The sequence below is a fragment of the Podarcis liolepis genome (genome assembly GCF_965112155.1).
Source record: "Podarcis liolepis genome assembly, chromosome: 13".
NCBI lineage: Eukaryota > Metazoa > Chordata > Lepidosauria > Squamata > Lacertidae > Podarcis > Podarcis liolepis.
This window is the reverse complement of record NC_139573.1, coordinates 24,899,374-24,920,718: the sequence shown is the minus strand read 5'-3', so window position 1 is coordinate 24,920,718 and position 21,345 is coordinate 24,899,374. Positions and strand designations below refer to the sequence as shown.

Genomic DNA, 21,345 nt, shown 5'->3' with positions numbered 1-21,345 from the left:
GTTACATTGGTCACATCTTTTAAAACAAAACAAAAAACATTAAAACTAGCTTTCGCATACTCCTTTATTCTTTTTGTAGGGAAGTTCAAGCCAGTTAATACACAAATAGTTGAGTGCTAAGTTCAATTATGTTCAATTCATATTTGCTACAACACAACCTATTATGTAAAGAGGTTGACAGATATTTACATTGGTCACAAGAAAAGTACACAGAAAATCCATTCTGTTTCTGTAATTACATAATGAATTTTCCCACCAAAAATTTCTAAATTTTATGTTAAAACAATTGCATCCTTTTGGTTACAATTTCCCCCCATAGTTGTGATAATATAAACCTTTAAACAAGGATGCTTTTAGTCTAGGTTTTTTAAAACCACTTCTACTTCTCTCCTGCTGTTTTCATTAAACGGAAGATTTACACTAATCCTGAGCCATCTCTGAGATGTTTGCTTTCTTCCCATCTTCCTCAACAATGTCATCTTCTTTAAGCCACGGGGAAATCTTCAGTGGCTGGCTGTCTAGCTCTGCAGCTACAGAGCCTGTAGAGAAGAAGGGATACAGCTTCCCAGAACAACAAATAGAAAATGTGTATAACTTCCTATTATTGTGGACATCATAAAAACATAGGCTTCCAGCTGGCATGTTTAGGAATATCCCTATTTTCGTTGGCTTCCCACTCACTTTAAGATAGGTCCATTGTTCTGTCCGAGCCCAATAATTTTTTCTACCTTCGAGTCCTATAACCCAGTAGCCATTCTGAGGAGACAGCGTGATCTCCCCTTTTCTATGAGCAAATTCAGAGGCAACCCCTAAATCCCACTTTCTTTTCTCGCCAACTTCCACTTCCCAGTAATGTCTTCCTTTGGAAAAACATTCTTTTGCCAGAACAAATGTATGGGAGTCAAACCTCTCCTCACAGTTAGGAACCTTAGATATGTTTCCTGTGTCCCAAAAACATTTTCCATCTGAAACGTTCAGTCTTGGGTGAGCTGTCTTGGGGTCCAAGACCACATTAGCTGCAAAGAAGAAAAAAGGACTTAACACAAAGGCACAGACTTGAGCTATGCATTACACTTTAAGGACAGTGACACCCCCTTGTAGATCACACTCAGGCCTGAAAATAGATAATTACAAATGGCACCTGTCTATATATATATATATATATATATATTTGCTTTCGTAGATTTTCACGGGTACAGGAATGTAGGTTTTGGTGTCTTCGGGTGTCTTCCCGTGTAAGAGTTGGGGTGTCTAGGCGACGTTTCGACGAGGTCTCACTCGTCATCTTCAGGCTGGTGCTTTCGGCTTCTTGTTGCTGGAACAGAGCAGGGTCTCAGTGTTTGAGTTCCTATAAATACTGTTGAGGGGGTGTGGTGTATAGCCTCCAACGTTCTGGGCAGAGAGGAAGTTCCCAGGTTAGTGTGCCTTTTCTTCTTTTGTTCCTTAATTACTTGAGGGATATCTTGAGTGATTTCTTGAGTGATATTCTGAGTACCACTTAGGTGGGTCATTAAGTGTGGATTAGTTGCTATAGCTTTCGTGTCTTGACCTTTTGAGCTTGTGAAGAGTTTTTCTGAGAAGATGGCTGTACTGCACTTAGTTGTGCTCTGGCTTGGCTTCGTGTATAGGGGCGAGCTGTGGTTTTGTGCCCTGTGCCAGCCAGATCTGTGTAGGGATTGCAGGGGGGTGCAGCATCCGGAGGTGCCACTATGGTTTGGCTACTGGATGGAGTCTGTAATTTATCTGTGGAGAGGGTCTGGGTTTGGGTCTGGTGTGGTTGATTGGTGATGGCGTTCTGTGTGCCTCTGGTTCTGGTGTCGGTTTTTGTGGGGAGGGCTAATTTCCAGATGTCTGGCAGGCGGGACGTGTCGTCACGCTTGTTCATGTTGTGAGGGTGTTTCTCTATCTCGATGGCTTCCATGATTATTCTCTTGTGGTGATGTTCCATGTTAAAGAGCAATTTGGAATCTGCAAAATTAATTTCGTGTCCTGTTTCTTTCATGTGTTGGAAAAGAGAGGAAGTTTTTTCTTCTTTTTTGACGGCATTCTTGTGTTCTGCGATACGTGCATTTATTCGTCTGTTTGTTTGTCCAATGTACGTGGCTGGGCAGACTTTGCAGGGTATTTCATAGACCCCTTGGTTTTCCAACTGGATTTTATCTTTGGGGTTTCTGAGGATATTGGCTATTTTTTGGTTGGTGCAAAAGGCTGTTTTGATATTGTGTTTATGGAGGATTTTGCTAATTTTATCTGTAGTGCCCTTGATATAAGGAAGGAGGGCCATGCCATTGTTTTCTTCTGTGTCTTGGTTTTTGGGGGGTGTTTCTTTTTGGATTAGCTTCGTAACCCTGTTTTGCTGGTATCCATTGGCGATTAACACATTTGAGAGATTCTGTAACTCAGTTGTCAAGTGGTCTTTGTCAGCCAGGCGTTTGGTTCTGGAGATGAGAGTCTTGGCTACGGAGTTTATTTGTGCAGGGTGGTGGTGTGATTGTGCATGTAAGTAGCGGTTGGTGTGTGTTTTTTTCCGGTAGATAGTGTGTCCTAGGGAGCCATCAGGTTTTTTGTAGATTAGGACGTCAAGGAAGGGAAGTTGGTTGTTGGCTTCTATTTCCATAGTGAATTGTATTTTGGGGTGTAGGCTGTTGAGATGTGTGAGGAAGCTATCTAGTTTTTCTTTCCCGTGTGGCCAAATTACAAAGGTGTCGTCAACATATCTGAGCCAAAGTTTGGGTTTGTGTTCTGACTTGTCTAAAGCATTGGTTTCAAAGTGTTCCATGTACAAATTTGCGATGACCGGTGAGAGGGGTGATCCCATAGGTGCTCCTTCTATCTGTTTGTATCTTTGTCCATTGTGGATGAAGTACGTGTTGGTTAGGCAGTGGTTGGTCAGGTCCAGGATGTATTCGGGGGGATTGTATTTGTTTTGAATGGCTGTCAAGGCTTCATTAATGGGCACTTGTGTGAAGAGAGATACAACATCGAAGCTCACAAGTAGGTCATCGGGATATAGGTTTTGCTTCTTTATTGTTTCTATGAACTGGAAGGAGTTAGTAACGTGTGAAGCGATGGATTCTGCATAGGGCTGAAGTTGCTTAGCGAGAAATTTAGCGAGATTTTGTAGAGGTGAGCCTATGGAGCTGACTATTGGTCTGAGTGGTGTTCCTTCTTTGTGTATCTTGGGGAGACCGTAGAGTTTGGGGCATCTGGATGATTTTTCTCTGGGGATGATTCTTAGCTGGATTTCTTCACTGATAGGAGAGGCTTTTATTTTGGATTTGGTGGTTTTTTCCAGATAGGTGGTGGGATCTGTTTTTATAGGTTGGTAGGTAGGGTCTTGGAGTAGATTTGATAGTTTTGCTTGGTAGTCCGATGTGTTCATCACAACAGTGGCATTACCTTTGTCTGCTGGGAGAATGATTATGTTGTTGTCTTTCCTCAGGTTGGTGAGTGCTTTCTGTTCTTCTTTGTGTAAATTGCTTCTGGGTGGTTTGCTGGAGCAGAGGATGTTGGTGACTTCAAGTCTGATTTTATTGGCTTCATCTGGGTTGATTTTGGTTAGGCTAGCTTCGACTCCGCATATGATGTTTTCCGTGGGGATGCGTCTCGGGGCGACTGCAAAGTTGAAACCTTTGGAGAGTACTTTGGTTTCAGTTGAGGTGAGGATCCTGTCTGATATGTTATGTACTGTTTGTTTCATGGGTTGTTGTGGAGGGTGGCTGGGCTTCTGCCGTTTCTCTAGTTTGTGGAGTTTGTTGGTGTGTCTGTCTGTCTTATGTGAGGTCTCAGTTTCAGCTCTCCAGACGGCTAGTTGTTTGCATTTGTCCCAGAGTGCAGGGTGGATTTTGTTACAGAGTTTGAGGTGAAGAGTGAGCAGATCTTTGTTGGTTTGGTTTAGTAGGTATCTTTTCTTATGTATTTCGTTTCTGATTAGGGATAGTTCAGTTCGTTTCAGGATCCTTTCGGTAGCTGGGGTTTTAGAGTGGAATTTAAGTTGGAAGCATGTGGGAATTAAGTTGTTGTCTCGGCAGTTGCGTAGGAACAAGAGATCACATAAGATGGTGGCTCTTCGGATTTCTAGTTTCTCGTAGGTTCTTGTCAGCTGGAAGGTTTCCTCCCCGTAGAGGTGAGATATTTGCTTTCGTAGATTTTCACGGGTACAGGAATGCAGGTTTTGGTGTCTTCGGGTGTCTTCCCGTGTAAGAGTTGGGGTGTCTAGGCGACGTTTCGACGAGGTCTCACTCGTCATCTTCAGGCTGGTGCTTTCGGCTTCTTGTTACTGGAACAGAGCAGGATCTCAGTGTTTGAGTTCCTATAAATACTGTTGAGGGGGTGTGGTGTATAGCCTCCGATGTTCTGGGCAGAGAGGAAGTTCCCAGGTTAGTGTGCCTTTTCTTCTTTTGTTCCTTAATTACTTGAGGGATATCTTGAGTGATTTCTTGAGTGATATTCTGAGTACCACTTAGGAGGGTCATTAAGTGTGGATTAGTTGCTAAAGCTTTCGTGTCTTGACCTCTTGAGCTTGTGAAGAGTTTTTCCTCCTAAGTGGTACTCAGAATATCACTCAAGAAATCACTCAAGATATCCCTCAAGTAATTAAGGAACAAAAGAAGAAAAGGCACACTAACCTGGGAACTTCCTCTCTGCCCAGAACATCGGAGGCTATACACCACACCCCCTCAACAGTATTTATAGGAACTCAAACACTGAGATCCTGCTCTGTTCCAGTAACAAGAAGCCGAAAGCACCAGCCTGAAGATGACGAGTGAGACCTCGTCGAAACGTCGCCTAGACACCCCAACTCTTACACGGGAAGACACCCGAAGACACCAAAACCTGCATATATATATATATATATACACACATATACACATATATATATAGAGAGAGAGAGAGAGATGGGCACTCTGAATTTCTAAGTAAATGAAGTGTGCTTCAAAGAGTATCAAACCCATGCCCACCCCCATGCAATTCTATTTCAGTCCATAGTGCAGTGGAACCTCGGTTGTCAATTATAATCCATTCCGGAAGACTGTTTGACTTCCGAAACATTCAGCAACTGAGGCGCAATTGCCAGTTGGAAAAATCCATTGAAAAAAACTGAGAAACACGCCTCAGAAGGCATTCAACTTCCAAGGCACGTTTGAAAATGGAAGCATTCACTTCTGGGTTGTCAGTGTTTGAAAGCCAAAACGTTTTCAGGGCAGAATCAGTATGCTCAGAATCCCCTGACATGGAAGAGAGCGTTCGGTTAGGAATGGAGGAGGCAGAAGAGGAGAGGGTAGGAGAGCCCAGCGGGAAAATGTCAGCTCCTGTAGACGCAGGGAATCAGGAAGAGGTGGAAAGGGAGCAGGCAGCCTCACAGGCACCACAAGGGTTAAGCTCTGAATCAGAAGGAGGAGGTAGATTTACAACAGCTGGAGCCAGACACAAGGTCAAAAGACAGGTTCAAAGGAGAGTCGTAAAGTTCCCACACTTTAGATGCTGGAAATGGAGGAAGAGGTCACTGGAGGAATTTGATTCAACAGAGTCAGACTAATGGTGATTAGCTCATGATGACTTCTGTAAATACTTGTAAATAAAGACCATAAAAAGTCAATGGTGTGAAGTGGCAATTACTGTGAAGAGAGAACCGTACCTCCTTGACAAATGTTCAACTTCTGAAGTGTTCGACAACCAAAGTTCCAGCATGTTCAATGGGTTGTCATTTGTTGTACATTATTTACAGCACATGTGGACCTCTTTCTTTCAGGATGATTGGCACCTTCTTTGCATTTGGGGCAGCAGGCTTTGTGTTGATTTTTAAATAAATTATGCTAATCTGTAAACAAGTAATGGTGCACCCCTCTTAAACATGAATATGAAAAGCTGAGAAAAGGTCAGGAGGGATAGAAGGACAGACAAATATGAACACTCTAAAGGTGAAGGGTTTCTTACCTTTTATTGCTATCTAGTTTGAGGGGATTTGGCAAGGGAGCTGCCTTTGACCAAAGACAGCTTTGTTTCATTTAAGGCAAAGTTTGGAAGAAGCATCTCTTTGGACACTTCCATTTATCCCTGACCACTGACTGTGCTAGCTGGGACCAGGGACATCCCTGAGTGATGCAAGGTCAGATGCAAATCACACATAGCATTTTTATACAGCTAAAAGCTGCATCTGGAGCTGACTCAGAAAGTAGAGGAACTGACAATCCCATATCTTGGCAAAAATAAATAAATCCAGAAGGGTCTGAAAATCCTTTTGATGAGAGATAGGGATTGAACTTGAAACATTCTATGTACAAAACACACATTCTGACACTGTAAGTGCCACTTTAATTTACCCAGACCAGCACAAAAACCTTTATGACATTGGGGTTCCATTGTATCAGTTGTTTCTGGGAAACAGAGTATCAAGCACAGTCTGCTTGCTACACAGAGTGTTTTTCTTTTTTTTTTACTGCAGTGTATGTTGAAAAGTTTCAATAAAATCTAGGATCTAGGATGGATGAGAGAGAGAGAGAGAGAGAGAGAGAGAGAGAGAGATGTGGGGTTTTTTGCAGGATGGTCTACATAAGCCCTATGAAACAACTAGGGTTTTAATTATATTAATTAATATAATTAATTAATTAATTAATTAATTAATTATAATGATTAAAGACTGCAAACCCCAGTATTGATTTTAATTGGTTATCATTTTGCTAATTAGTATTTCCAAGCATTTGTTATTCTCACCTCTGTAGCGATGGACATCTGCAAATTCTGTGAACAAAGGAATGGACAAAGCAGTTTCATGGGCAATAGTGATACAGGCAGTGCTAGCCACACAACCACTGGGAACACTGGCACAAGAAGTCCACACAAATATTCAACCCGTGTCAGTTCTCTGCACATGGGCAATGCAGAGCATGTTAGGAGTTCTCTAATGAGAGGCTGCTTCCGCAATTGTGGAAACATGAATGGACCCATCCTCATTCTGGCACCAGTATCGTAAGGGAACAAAGCAAGGTAGTATTCGATAGAAGGGGCCCTCACATTCAATCCCCGCCACTGAAGTCACATGTATCCAGAATTCTTCATGAGAAAGGATCCCTATACCCTGCTCCCAAACTGGTTCTCTCCCCTTTAACTGCAATCTATTAATAAAAGACCCAAAGGCATGAATAACATTACATCCAATTCAGACCTGTGTTCCAGGCATGATTTTGTTTTCAACAAGAAATATGTTGGATTTCCTGGCAGTAAGGGAAAATAGCTAATTGCCAAGATACAATCATATTTTGAATATCAGCACCTAGGGGCAGCTGCCAGAAGGAAAGATAGCAACAGACACGGATCGGCTAATCTGTCTACTTTGGTTTCTTATTTTCCCAATCTTAAGGCTCAGTTCTCCACATTCCCAAATGAAAAGTCCTCGTGAAAATTCATTAGCATTGTTAGTGGATTTCTCTTGACACACACATTAATGCAATATTTCCTGATGTACACATTCCACAAGCAATCTTATATGTTATATGTTATTTCCACACAAATATGCATATTCTATGCACACTTTACCATGGTATATCACATTTTGCTCATGTTACTTGACAGCCAGTTGGGATGGAGGGGGGGGGATGCCAGCATATATCCAGCTGAGCCAAGAATGCGGAGTTATGCCAGTATAGCCCAGTTGTGCCAGGAACCTATCAGGTCAGCCAGAGATCCACTGGATCCTAACCCTACTCATCCTAGTAGATCTTGATAAAGAATCACTCCCTCACCTAAGGAAGTTTGTGCTCTGTTATAACTACCTCTCTATCCTCTTCTCTTCCATATTCTGTTTGATAACCTGTCATATACTATTTTTTCGAGAACATGCATTCCCCCCCCTGTTAGTGTGAAATGTTACATATGAATTACCTATTTCTGCCTTCAGTTGTTCTGAAAAAGAAAAGATATAATATAAAGATGACACGTTAAAATGAAGTATTATTCACCTCCCCTTCCAAAATCAGAAATTTGGTGGTGGAACACTGAAAAACTTCCTTGTGTAAAGGAAGTGCTTTCTGTTAGCACAAAAACCTACTGGACACAATGGATTCAGAGGATAAGAAGTGTTGCAATATAGAATCAACTGATAGTTTAAGCTGGGTGGTGTTAGAATACTGACCTATTTCTCTCTTTAATTCATCTGCAAAGGAAAAAAGATATGGATTTTACATGTAGTAAGCATTTCAAAATAAAACTAGAATCAATGTGTGGCTCAAATTCCTACTCTGACATTATTTAAAATCACCACTGCCCTCTCACTGTTTCACCCTGCTTGCTCTACTCAGACCTATGCTGTTGTTAAGAATAACAATTTTTCTGTCAGTGTCCCTCCATCCCTGCTTCCTCTACTCAAAGTTCTGCCATCCCCTGTTCTTCCATTCTTGCTGTACTCAAACTGCTCCCTCTCCCTTTTCTTAGCTGCCTTCTGTGAGACATGAAGGCTGCAGAGCCCTCAAATAGAATATAGTAATGCCACACAATGTATTTCATTCCTGGTACTATGTGTTGTTTTCAACATGAAGTTCTAGTATGTGTTGTAATTTTAAGCAGGTATTTTATTAGCACATACCGATATATGTGCAACATACATCAGCTGAACTTAGTATTCTCAACTGGGGTATCATCAATGTTTACAGACCCAGGACCCACTTCTAATCCCAACATGCATATGGGAACAGATACAGGTCAGCATGAAGAAGCAGGGCCAATTGTCAGTGAAGCTAACTTTTTATTCAAGGAAACGAACATACGCTTAACAACACTTCCCAGTGTAAATGTAATAATATAATAAATATAACCACAAGAAAACTAAAATTTTGTGATATATTTTCTAACAGAAAGTTGGGATCAAGTAACTGTTTAAGTGGCGAAGTATTTTACTACAGTACCAACTTAGAATAAGTGAATTAATATTTTTTATTGGATGTATTGTTTTAAATCTTTCAGCTTTCTAAAAAGTAGTTTTTATTAAAGATTTTCCTGTGTAACAAACAAAGAAACAAAGAAAAGTACATACAGTGCCTCTGCTTTTAATTCAGAGTCTTTCCCAACACTTACCATTTTCTGACTTTAAATCAGGAAACAATGAAAAATAGATTATACCTGCAAATGAAAAGTTTCAGATTAAAACAGTAAACAGCATGAAAATGAAACCAAGGATGATTCCTATTGTGAATCTCACCAGGCCCCGATTACAAGTCACAGAAATCACTCTGCTCACAAGTAGTCTGCTGACGGGGGACTATTTGTGTGCAATATAGCATCAGAGAAGATCGCTGCAGCTTCTTCTAAAATACAGCTTGTGGGAAACCAGGAATCCCATTTTATGGAATAAAAATTGTGTACTAACTTGCCCTGCTATTTCACTACTCACTTCAGTAGGCCCTTTAATGTGAGGCATTCCATCCCAATATCATCATTTTTTCAAAGAGAAGGCAGAGTTCCCATACGTCCAGGAAAACCCAGACATCTCCTCTTTTGGGGGGTCAACATGCCCGTCTGGCCAGATTTTTACATTTTAAAGGAAATGTCTGGGGTATTTGGGCTCAGGTGGCTTGGGCTGTCCTCTTATCTGTTTTTCAAGATATGGCAACACTAGGAATGGATGGTGTGCATATATTTCCAGTTTTTCTACCTAACAGATCAGGTTTTGGGAACCTTTTCGAACCCAAGAGATGCAATACTTGGCAACTGAATCCTTGGCCAGTGGTAGCCAGGGCCAGAAGTGATAATAGACACAGCAGGAGATTTTAATCTTACGTTTGTGCAGCAAGCTACAGCCCATCTACACAAAAACCAGAGGTTTCTAGTACACCCACAGGAGCCAACTCCTAGAGGCTGAGGGCCCCAATAAAATATTTGAGAGGGTCAAACCCCCCATCCCGGTTGATGGGCATTGCCATTCAAATGGTGTGTGTGCGGCATGCCATGTGATTGATTATGTGGGTCGGGGCTTACCTGTGCCCCCCATATTTTATTCAAGTTGACACCCCAAGTATGCCCAACAGCCACATCTCTTTGCCCAGGCAAGCAAGAGCCTTTACTGTACTTCAAGCATACATTGCAGCCAGACAAAAACACTCAAGGAGAGTTAAATGAAAATGCTACACAATCATATATTTAAAGTACCCACGAGTCTTTTCACTGTCCATCTCACAGAGTCACGAATGCATGAAAAAATGCCTGAAAAACAGAAAGGGGGAGGGTGATGAGAAAGGCCTGAGCTAAACTTCCATAGTCCCCCCCCCATTTTTATCACGCTTGCTTTTTAGGAGACTTTCACATCTCAGACAATCACTTCCCACCTCCATGCAATTGTCCTGAAGCTATGGGAGGAGTTGGTGTAGCTTTGAAGACAACACCCTCTGTCTAGAATCACAGACCCTCCAAGTGTCCCTATTTTCCAGGGGTGTCCCTGATTTAGAGAAGCTGTCCCAGTTTCCGATTTGATCCCAGAATTTCCTACTTTTCCTTAGAATTTCCCCAATTTTCATTGGAGAAATGCTGGAGGGTATGGAGTTACCCTGAGCCATCTGAAGGCAATTCTGTATAGGGAAGTGTTTTTTCCCCCTAATGTTTAATGTTTTATTATGTTTTTATGTATGTTGGAAGCTGCCCAGAGTGGCTGGGGCAGCCCAGTAAGATGTGTAGGGCAAAAAATAGTAAAATTATTATTATGGAATGGGATGTCCCTATTTTTATTGGAGAAATGTTGGAGGGTATGGAATCATTGATTTGTTTTAGATGTCCAGACCAATATCACAATTTCTTCAAAGTGAGGATAGAATAGAATGGATGTTCAGTTTTTCCACCTAACAGATAACGGTTGTGGAGCCTTTTTCTAACTAAGGGATATATTCTTGGGCAGCCAGGGGTAGCCTTGGACATATGGCCACTGTAGACAAAATGCCCTCCCCCACAGACCCCCCTCATCTCCCCTTCCTTCCCCGAACTGTTGCATGTGTGCTGCCATTGGTCCTGCCACAACTGCACCCCTACTCGTGGTCATGCGTGCACTGCCAACCATGATGCAGCGGGGCAGCAGCAGGGGCACAGCAGTGGAGACAAGGGCACTGTGGTAGCAGTGGCAGTGGCCTGGGCAAAGCTGCAGCAGGGCTGGTGTCAGTGCAATAGTGCGGGCAGGCAGGGGGCTGGATCTGCCACCCAAGGCAAATTGCTTCACTCTGCTTCATAGATGGGCCATGCTTGTGCACAACCTGGGGGGCTTTGTGCCAGCGGTGGCCCAGGCCAGAGATGGTAGTAAGAACCGCAAGAGATATTACTCATATTGTAAAAATGCAAGTTTCATTCCATTTATAAAAACCAGGGGTTTCTAGTACACTCATGCCCGTAGCTCTTAGTTTTGGCAAGCATGAGCCTTTATTGTAGTTCAAGCATACATTCCAGCCAGATGAAAACACTCAATGTTAAGTTGTGGGTGAACATATCAGACGACACAGCGATTCTTCAAACAGCTCTTGTTTATTCACAGGCCAGAACAGAACTGAACTGAAGGGTTCAGCCAGCCTGCTTATATAGAGCTCCACTACAACGCAACAATAACCATTTTCTGTAACTATCCAACTGAACATCACTTTCAATCCCTTATTTGCAAATGTGGATCTGAGTGAAAACTATCTACAGTATCCCCCTGCTGGCCCAGGGTGAAAACTTCAGTACATAACACTTAAGGAGGGTGCAGAGCAGGGGCATAACTTGGGAAGAACCCTGAAGGATGGTTAGAAAGGCCTGGAGAGCTGCATTCAGCCCCCAGGCTAGGGCCACTGCACTCCTGCAATAGATGATCTGTACTTTTAACATGTCAATCGTATACTTAAAGTACCTTTGGTTTTCAGAAGCTGTAGACATTCTGTTATCAACCTCACAAATTCACGAATATAGAAGGAAATGCCTGAAAAACAAAAAGGGGAAAGTTAAATAAGGCCTGGGCTACAGATGCGGGTGGAAGGGTGACATTGTCACAGTTGGCGCACCCCCGGGACACTTTCTGCCACCGGCACGCCCCTGCAGGTGGCTAGCCCTGCCCCCGCAACTGGGGGCCGCTCCAGGTGCCGGAGCAGCTAGCTCTGCCTCTGCTGAGCTAGACCCCTATGGGGTTTTTTAATCAGTCTTGCTCTTTAGGTGGCTTTCACTTGTTACATAATCACCCCCCCCCCCAATTATGTTATCCTGAAGCCATAGGAGGAGTTTGTGTAACTTCCAATGTGATTGCTGTTCCCTTGTGACTTTCTTGCTCTGCTGGATATTGTTTCAATAATGAAACAGGAGGTGGCAAACAAGAAACATCACCCAAGTCCTTGGTGATGAAAATCTCTTTATCTAAACAAGAACAGGTTGAAAGCTCGCCTCTAATCTATGATAGTGCTTCCACCATCTCAGAGCAGGAGTGACTGCAAAATTCATTTGGGGGATAAATTCATTTGGGAAAATAATGCCAGCAGTGAAGATCATTTGGGAGGATATAATGTAAGAAAACAGTAGCAAATGTTTTATCAGTGATACATAAGCACTCTTTATCTTTGTTTTATGAGGAAGACAAGTTTTGACTGTTTTTTAAAGGAAGGTGATGGGACTCTAAGGCTAGAGAGATTTTTAACAAATGTCAAACACATTACAGGAGAGCTACTAGAAGGTGCATGTGTAGTTGAAGCATTCACTTTCATATTCAAGAATTGCTAGTCAGAGGACTATACAACTCAATCAATTACACAACACTTCTGATTCTTCAGTAATGCAATATTTGCAATTAGTGAAGCTGTCATACCTTGGATGGATTCCTGCACTGCAGGGGGGTTGAACTAGATGACCCTCAGGGTCCCTCCCAAACTACAATTCTATGGCTACATGACTGGGTAGTGGCAATGATCATGTCAACTGTTCGCAAAATTGGTGTGCCACATATAGACAACCTGGAAGCCTAAATATGGGAAGGAACACATGTCTTCTAAGCCCTATTCCTCTCTATAGGATGCAGGTATCTGCAATCACTGATATTCTTTTTCCAAATAGGACTAAAATGTCTGTAGAAAAGTGTGAATGACACAGATATTTCCTTATATTTACTGTATGTGTTAGCTGGTCTTTTAAAATGTCAACCTTATACTTAAAGTACCTATAAATTTGAAAGGTCACCTTGTGTTTTCAAAATCTCAGCTTTCTGACTATGACCTCACAAAGTCAGGGACCGGTGCACACATAAAGAAGGGAATAGTGCTTGAAAAACAGCAGAGGCAGTTTGTATGTCCTGGTGTCATGACAAATTACAGTTGACTGAAAGTGGAAGCAAAAGGTTTGGAATTCCTTCCAGCTTTATTCCTTCTGTTTTTCACACTTCCCTTCCCTTCTCCAATTCATCCAGGAGAAGGAGCTTGGAAGTTTCTTCTTTCAGTTAACTGCAGTCATAGATCTATATATAATTTCTTATTCTTCTGCAATACAATATTTGGAATTACAGTGGTGCCCCGCAAGACGAATGCCTCGCAAGACGAAAAACCCGCTAGATGAAAGGGTTTTCCGTTTTTCGATGCACTTCGCAAGACGAATTTCCCTATGGGCTTGCTTTGCAAGACGAAAACATCTTGCGAGTCTTGCGATTTTTTTCGCTCCCCCCTTTTTCTAAGCCGCTAAGCCGCTAATAGCCTTTTAGCCGCTAAGCCGCTAAGCCTTTAATAGCCGCTAAACCGCTAATAGCGCTAATCCGCTAAGCCGCTAATAGGGTTGCTTCGCAAGACGGAAAAACCACTAGACGAAGAGACTCTCAGAACGGATTATTTTCGTCTTGCGAGGCACCACTGTGCTTAAGGTAACCTACCTTTAAATGTATTTCGCGCCTTTTCGTAGCATTTTCTCAGGAAACGTTCTGTCACAGAACAAGAGCAACATTTAAGACATACATGTGGATGAAATCAGCTTTAAAATCAGCATTGTAATTATGACTCTAGGACCAGGAGATGGCACTTGTCAGTCTTCCAGTTGGCAAAGTGGAAGTGCAACATATGTACAACCTGGAGCCTAAATATAAGAGAGGATATAGAAAACCTATTGTGGATGGTCCCCCCCCCAAGGAGGTAGGTCAACTGGTTTGTACAATTATTCCTCCTTGTTGTTTGGCACATCCTAAAGGATCAAGCCCTTTAGGACTCCCAAGGGGTTTTGGTTGACATTATTGTCTTGATTTCTGTTTGTGCTTCAGGGATAAGTGCCAGCAGGAAGTGCAAGGGTGCTCTTGTGGGCCAGTTGAAGTTTGAGTGACTGCCAGAAGCAGTAGAGCTGCAGGATTAATCAACTATGCTGGGCCCTGCCTATTTGCCTACATTACCCGGCAGGTGATATAACATCCCTTGCACCATCCCAATAGCTTCTGGAATAGGTGTGAGGCATCTGGATATCAGGCCAGCCAGCATGTAACCACTAAGGGCCTAAGGTGTAGAAATCTCCCTGATGGGGTCTGCCCTTGGAGCTTTGATATATGTAGACCCTGCTCAGAAGGGTTCGGTGCACTGCATCCTTTTTTGTTATTGTTTCCTGAAGCTGCTGATAACTGAATGGGTAAGTATTTTATCTTGCTTATGCCGTGTTATTCTCTTTAAAGACCATTTTGATGTGCATATTATTCTGTATTCAAGCATTGAATTTTTCCTCACTAGTGTTATTGCCGCAGAATCTAAAATAACGCGTTTTTATTTATTTGGCAAAACAGAAGGTATATGTCCTCTAAGCCCAGTTCTTCCCTCTAGAATGCTTTCTCCCTTTCTGCCTCAGGTTAGGTATCATTGATTATGTTTAGAGGCAGGACCAAAATCATCAATTCTTTAAACTGATGGGGGGAAATGTTATGCATAAACATGAATTTCATAGTTAATGGGTTGCTTATACCAGTGTTTCCCAACCGGTGTTCCGCGGCACACTACTGTGCCGTGAGACATTGGCTGGTGTGCCGTGGGAGGGAGGCGGGCGAGTCGGGCGGTGAGAGGCGGCGGCGGCGGCGAGGATCCGCGTCGAGCCGGGGGCGGCTCCGCGGTGGTGGTGCCGAGCGGCGGGGCAGCACGTGCAAAAGGGAGGAGCGCGAGACAGCGGAGGAGGAGGAGGCCGGCATGTCCGGGCAGCAGCAGCAACAACAGCAGCAGCAACTCCCGGCGACGGCTCCTCAAGCCCCGCCGCCGCCCCCTCCTCCGCCTGCCACCACCACAACAGCCGCCGCCGCCTCAGTTGCCGCCGTCCCTCAGTCCCTCGCTCTGCTGCCTCCTCCCACCCCCAAAGCTTGGAGGTTCCCCGGCAAGGGGGAGGGAAAAAACTTTCACTTTCGTGCGTCCCTCCCGGCGTGACGCTGCGCGCTGACGTCACGGGGCGGGGCTTTAATGGTGGTGTGCCGCGAGAAATCTTTTTCAGTAAACAGGTGTGCCGTTGCCCAAAAAAGTTTGGGAAACACTGGCTTATACTTTTACTGTGTGTTATGTATATATTTAAAGTACCTATAGATTTGACAGGCCACATGTTGTGTGCATATTCTTGAAGACTTTTTGCTTTTGCTTTTATGAAGTCAGGAAACTGAAAAATATAGGCCGGAATGATGTCTGAAAAGCAGAAAAAACAAATGAATATAAAACCGGTTAAAGACAGCGGTGAAGTATTCATGGATAGACAGTTTGGGATGAGGGCGGTATTGCATTAAAAATAGGATGTAACTAAAGATATTGCGGTTCCATCCTGCTGGCTAAAAATGGGGACATTTATGGGAAGTACCTGTGCAATTAACTCCACTCACAGCATTCTGCTATTTCCTATATCACTTGTAATTGCTTTTATAATGAATCAGAACATGACAAGAAAATCCTTCCAGCTCTTATCAGGGGGAACAATTAAAATATAGAAGGATTTGTCATATACATGCATATCTACATGTAAAGGATGTTGGGGAGATGTCAGGAACAAGACAAATGCCAAAGCCACAGCAGGTACTTTATAAACAATGGGGAAGAGTCAAGCAGGGGGGAGACAGAGGAGATGGAAAGCTGGGAGTCTGTGTTATCAGCAGTTCTTGGCATCCGTCTGTCGCAAGAGACAATGGAGTGTGCCTTCAGGGATGAAGTTAAACTGCATTGTTTTTTGCTGTGTTAACAGCATTGAAGTGACCTCTCTGAGGCACAAGCCTGGGCAGTGTATATGGAGGTCCTGGGCTGCCCAAGTGACAAGACCAAACTCTCAGCCTCACTTCTGTGGTCCAAAGGAAAGCACAGCAATACATTTGGCACCAGTTTGGCTGCAGGACTTGCTGAAAGGTGTACCAGGTGCCATCCAACCATCTTACAAGCTCCTCTCCAGATTTGTGTAGGGTTTACTCCTTAGCGTTTTCTTCTCCTGAAGATGTCCCATAAGGCAGCAGAGGTTTGGGATCAGAGTTTTCATTCTCCTAGATGGATCACCCTCCCAGATTGATGAGCCTTATCTGCACTTCATTTCCCTCTACAGCACGTGCAGAAACTGCCTTATTGACTGTTGGAACCACTATTGGTCCACTTAGTCTACTGAAGCATGTCTTTGCATGCAAGTTAAGTCCCTAACTCACTCAGGGTTTGAGACCCATCAGCTACCCCCCACCTGATTAAGCCAGCCAGTTGAATCCATTCTTGTGGTGTGACCACTGTCTCATGCTGACAGCTTCAATGAGCCACAGGTGAGAGCTGAGATGGGTGTAGGCTGGAGACCAAAGGCGGACAAACTATGGATCATATTAAGATTTGTTTACTGGGAAGAGGAAATGCTATGGAGCTTGAAGGTGGATTGATTTGCTTGATGACTGACCATAGTGAAAACTTTGACCTCTGGAATAAATCTGGGAAAAGCCAAGACTCTCCAAAGTAAGGTTGGGTTTATCTAGGAGATATTTTGTTTTCTCAGGGGGTGCAAGGAAGCTAAATTGACACTGAGTAGCCTTATTAGAAATGGAAATTTTCACAGTTCATTTGTGGGTCAAAGACAGGAACTATCTTGAATGTGTAAGCTACATCTGCAACAAGTATTTTCATACATCTATGAAGTTCTCCATAATAATTGTCAAAAACAAGATAAATAAAAACATTGTAATTTTCAGACACGTTATTCAAAAGTATTTTATTTTAACTATATTTTCATTAAGATTTCAGTGTAATGAATTCAAAAGGTGGGCTGAACCATTGACCCAACAGTTTAATAACCCATAATTCAAATTATTAAAGCATTTCCAGAGGCAAACAATTATTCATACTACCTTGTCATCCCTCATAGTATGGAACGTAATATTTACCTAGACTCATTCCTTCCCTTTTTTCAGTGCATTTCGGCTGGGAATCTTCCTGCTTCTCTGTGATAGGAAGAAAAAAAGTTTAATGCAAGCTTCAGGGTTAGATGGACTCTATAACTACATTAAATGATTAAAGCCACTCCAAAACCAAATCATTATTCATTGTTCCTCTCCATGGTTTGTACTACATTAACTTACCCATAAACATTTTTTCCCCTATGCTTTTCTGTGAGGATATAGCTACTCAAATATTGCTTTTGGATGAATTGGACTTTAAAGTTTTTGGTATTATGACTATAAGTGAAGACTGCTGGCTGGGAGTGTTGAGAGTTGTGTTTCAACAAGATCTGGAGGGCACTACATTGATATAGATATAGGGGACCAGAAAATGACATTTTCCACCACTGATTCTCACAGGCAACTTTATTATTGCAGCAGTTGTTCTACTGCATTTGTAGAAAACTCTACAAGGTTGTTTTTCTTCCTGAGCTGTGAGAAAGAATGATCTCCCTGCTCACTCAAAAAAGTATTCTGAGACACGATGAATGAGATTTTAAAAACAGGGGAAGTCCCAGAAACATGGAAAGAGGCATACATAACATTAATCCCAAAACAAGATTCAGACATAACTTTAGTTAAAAATTATAGGCCCATTTCATTATTAAATAATGATTACAGACTGTTTGCATATATTTTAGCCAACAGAATGATTTTTTTTTTTTTGGAAGAATATATACACCAGGATCAAGCAGGATTTCTCCCATGTAGGCAAAAGAAAGATAATATTAGGAATGTTTTAAACATAATAGAATACCTGGAAGTTTGAAATGAAAAGCAAGCTGCATTTATGTTTATAGATGCAGAAAAAGCATTTGATAATGTTTCTCGGGACTTTATGAAAAATGTTCTTGAAGAAATGGAATTTGGAGAAAAAATTAATATGGGAATCCAAGCCATATATTCAGAACAGATTGCAAAATTTTGTTAAAAAAACCCCAGAAGCGTTTCTGTTAGGTATTTTAGGACAAGAGTTGCTGAAAGAAAAACGGACATTATTTATGTATGCTACAGCAGCAGCAAGAATTTTAATAACACAAAATTGGAATAGCGGAGAAGTACAGTGGTACCTCGGGTTAAGAACTTAATTTGTTCCGGAGGTCCATTCTTAACCTCAAACTATTCTTAACCTGAGGCACCACTTTAGCTAATGGGGCCTCCCTCTGCCGCTGCACCGCTGGCACGCAATTTCTGTTCTCATCCTGAAGTAAAGTTCTTAACCCGAGGTACAGTTTCTGGGTTAGCGGAGTCTGTAACCTGAAGCATCTGAAACCTGAAGTGTCTGTAACCTGAGGTACCACTGTACCAGCAAAAGAACAATGGCAAGAAAAGTTGATGAACTATGCAGAGTAAGCAAAGTTAATGGACAAACTGCATGAAAAGGACAATAGTGACTTTGAAAAAGAATGGGAACCTTTTACAACATATTTGCAGAAACAACAAAAAGAAATGGACTCGCTGGCAGGATTTAAATAAACATTTACAACTTTATTTACAGAGAAGAAGTACAGCAATTGGATAACATAGTATTACATACAAACAGCAGAATGTATCATTTGATGTAACAAACCAGAAATGGAAGTTGAGGGAAGTCAACAGGGAGGGGGGAATTGGAAAATGAATGTTTAGTAATGATATTGGATATTTGTTATGAGAAAAGAAAACTAATAAAAATTATTTTAAAAAAAGAAAAAGAATAAGTTTTCTGAGAAAGTTTGACTTGGTTTTAATCTAAGTTACCTTTAGATTTTAAAGACTGCATCACACTTCCAAGGGGTAGCCATTTTCCCAATATCAGCTTCACAGTATCAGCAATCCAGAAAAGAAAGTATAACAATTTCATGCCTGAAAGGCAGAAATTAAAAAGAATGAGATAAGTCTGAGCTAAATCTCCATGGTTTTTGTTTGGTTTTTCTGCAACACAACTTGCTTTTAAATGGGTCTACCAACTTGTCACAAATTGTTTTCACGTTTAAAAATTAAAAAACCCTGAAAGGTTGTTAACCAATTTGAATGTAGGTAATTCATACTTCAAGGTGTAATTTCAAGCATTTTAGCTACAAATAATTTCAAAGGGAGAACTTTAAGCATTTACTCAACACTTCCATTGTAAACAATGTAGTTAATTTTGGCTGAGGTTTCCCTTTACATGGTTCGAAAATGCACACTAAGAAAAATATTGAGTGCATTTTGTGAAGCAGAATCCTTGGCAGGCCAATCTAATACATTTTATATAAGCAGCTACTCTATGTATATCATGCTAATGGCATGCCCCAGGGATTTATAGAAACTACAGAGAGATGTGCAATTTGACAAATAATATAAAAAAAATCACCAGTAATAGTGAATTTTACCTCAATGCATTTATTTATTTACACCATTTTTATTACATTTTAGGCAAAGCCCAAAAAAGGTGTCTCACAACCAAAACCAGAAAAGTCAACAAGTTAAAATAATAACAAAGGTCAAATCACCAAAATAAAAGTGAAAGGTATACAGTTTGTATTAAAGATTTGTATTAAAGTTCAGTCTACTGAACTGGCAATATGATTCAGAATTATGAAATGTTTACCCCACTTTTATGGCAGAAAAATACTTTTTATACATACCTTTTCCTGAAGCAACCACAATGGTGTTGAAAATAATCACTCCCTGACTGAAGGGAAAAGAATGATTTCAAGTGAGATTTGCAGTTTTGCAGGAAACAACAAATCACACAAGAGTATGAACTTTGACTGGAGGCAGGTGGGGAATGCCACATACTAACCACCCAGGGAAAGTCGACTGTCAGCTTATTTGTAGTGAGAGGGCAAATTCCATATCAGTGATATGAGAAAATGGTTTCAAAATGAAACTTGACAGGATTCTTCAGCCAGGTATTATGTTAAAAATAATAATCTGATTTTTAGAAACATCAACCCACAAGTGAATGGCAACCACAATAGGAAAGAATTCAAGGAATGTAAGATCACAGGTGATAGGAGAACCCTTCCAGTGGGGTGGCCAACTACTCATAAAATAACCCCCAAAACCTAGGGAACATACAGCATCAGAGTGTATCTGGAAATCACGCTGAGTGGCCAGAATGTCCTGCCAATGAGATATGCCATTATCAAGGAATTTAAGCCATATGAGCAGATCAGCTTTTACTGCATTACCCAGGCGAACCCTGTGATGTGAAGACTGAAAGTTCTCTGTTAACTGCACCAGGTGTGCACAGAAAGCTCTGCTCATGGCAGTTACTCTGCATGCAAAGTTCAGGTGGCCGAGGAGCGACTGAATTTGGTGTAGCGTTACCTTTTTGAGTGAGTTGCTTAATAACCTCTTGAAGACCTTTTATCTCATCCTGTGGGGAGTGGTATGAATGAGGTTTGGCTTGGGCATGGGGCAATCAAAATACTTCCGGCCTGCCCACCAGAAGTGACACGTAGATTAATCCAGATGGGGGTTCCTAAGACTTACATCAAATAAGGTGACCCCCCCAAAGGGACCGCCATCTAGGGGAGTGCCATCGGTCCTGGCTCTGCCTGGGCACACAGAAATTATCACTCCCCCCCAGATCCCTTTAACGGGATACCCCAGTGTTTAGAGGGGCAGGTGGAGACTGCCACCTTCCCTCCACCCAAGACAAAGGATTGTTCCAATGCCCCAACTGCCAATCAAGCAAAACACTCACCGCCAAATTACTCACATCTGCATCCAAAACCTGATATCTCCTACAATGTCTGCCAACCAAAAATCATTTCCTGGAAAGGTGCATGACACCAGACCTGAACAGAGTCTCTTCCAAGAATGTAATGTTGGAGTGCTGAATCACACAGCCACCCTATTGCAATATGTGGCGCCTAACTGCACAGTTAGCCTTTTTCCAAGCACTGTTGATTCCACTTGTGCCATTGTCATCGTTCAAGCATATCTGACCATACAAGGCATATGGTGGGGTACATGTTGTGCAGCGTCTGCAAATCCTTAATTAT

General features: G+C 42.0%; 1 protein-coding gene across 3 annotated transcripts; it reads right to left on the bottom strand.

Annotated features, from left to right (window-relative positions):
* Positions 1-46: 46 nt before the first annotated feature.
* LOC310691917 (E3 ubiquitin-protein ligase TRIM39-like) lies at positions 47-20,105 on the bottom strand. 3 transcript variants are annotated; one of them, XM_083472187.1, is made up of 12 exons: positions 19,978-20,091; positions 19,109-19,213; positions 17,315-17,371; positions 15,504-15,605; positions 13,844-13,891; positions 11,855-11,923; positions 10,141-10,194; positions 9,070-9,114; positions 8,132-8,152; positions 7,882-7,902; positions 6,715-6,741; positions 47-1,016 (listed from the first exon to the last, which is right to left on the bottom strand). In XM_083472187.1, exons 2-12 carry the CDS (start codon positions 19,209-19,211, stop codon positions 421-423), a joined length of 1,143 nt encoding a protein of 380 aa, XP_083328313.1. In that variant the 5' UTR covers positions 19,212-19,213; positions 19,978-20,091; the 3' UTR covers positions 47-420. The 3 variants fall into 3 exon arrangements, with proteins under 3 accessions (XP_083328313.1, XP_083328314.1, XP_083328315.1); XM_083472188.1 differs by lacking the exon at positions 10,141-10,194; XM_083472189.1 differs by lacking the exons at positions 11,855-11,923; positions 13,844-13,891; positions 15,504-15,605 and having other exon boundaries at positions 19,978-20,105.
* Between the last annotated feature and the right edge of the window lie 1,240 nt (positions 20,106-21,345).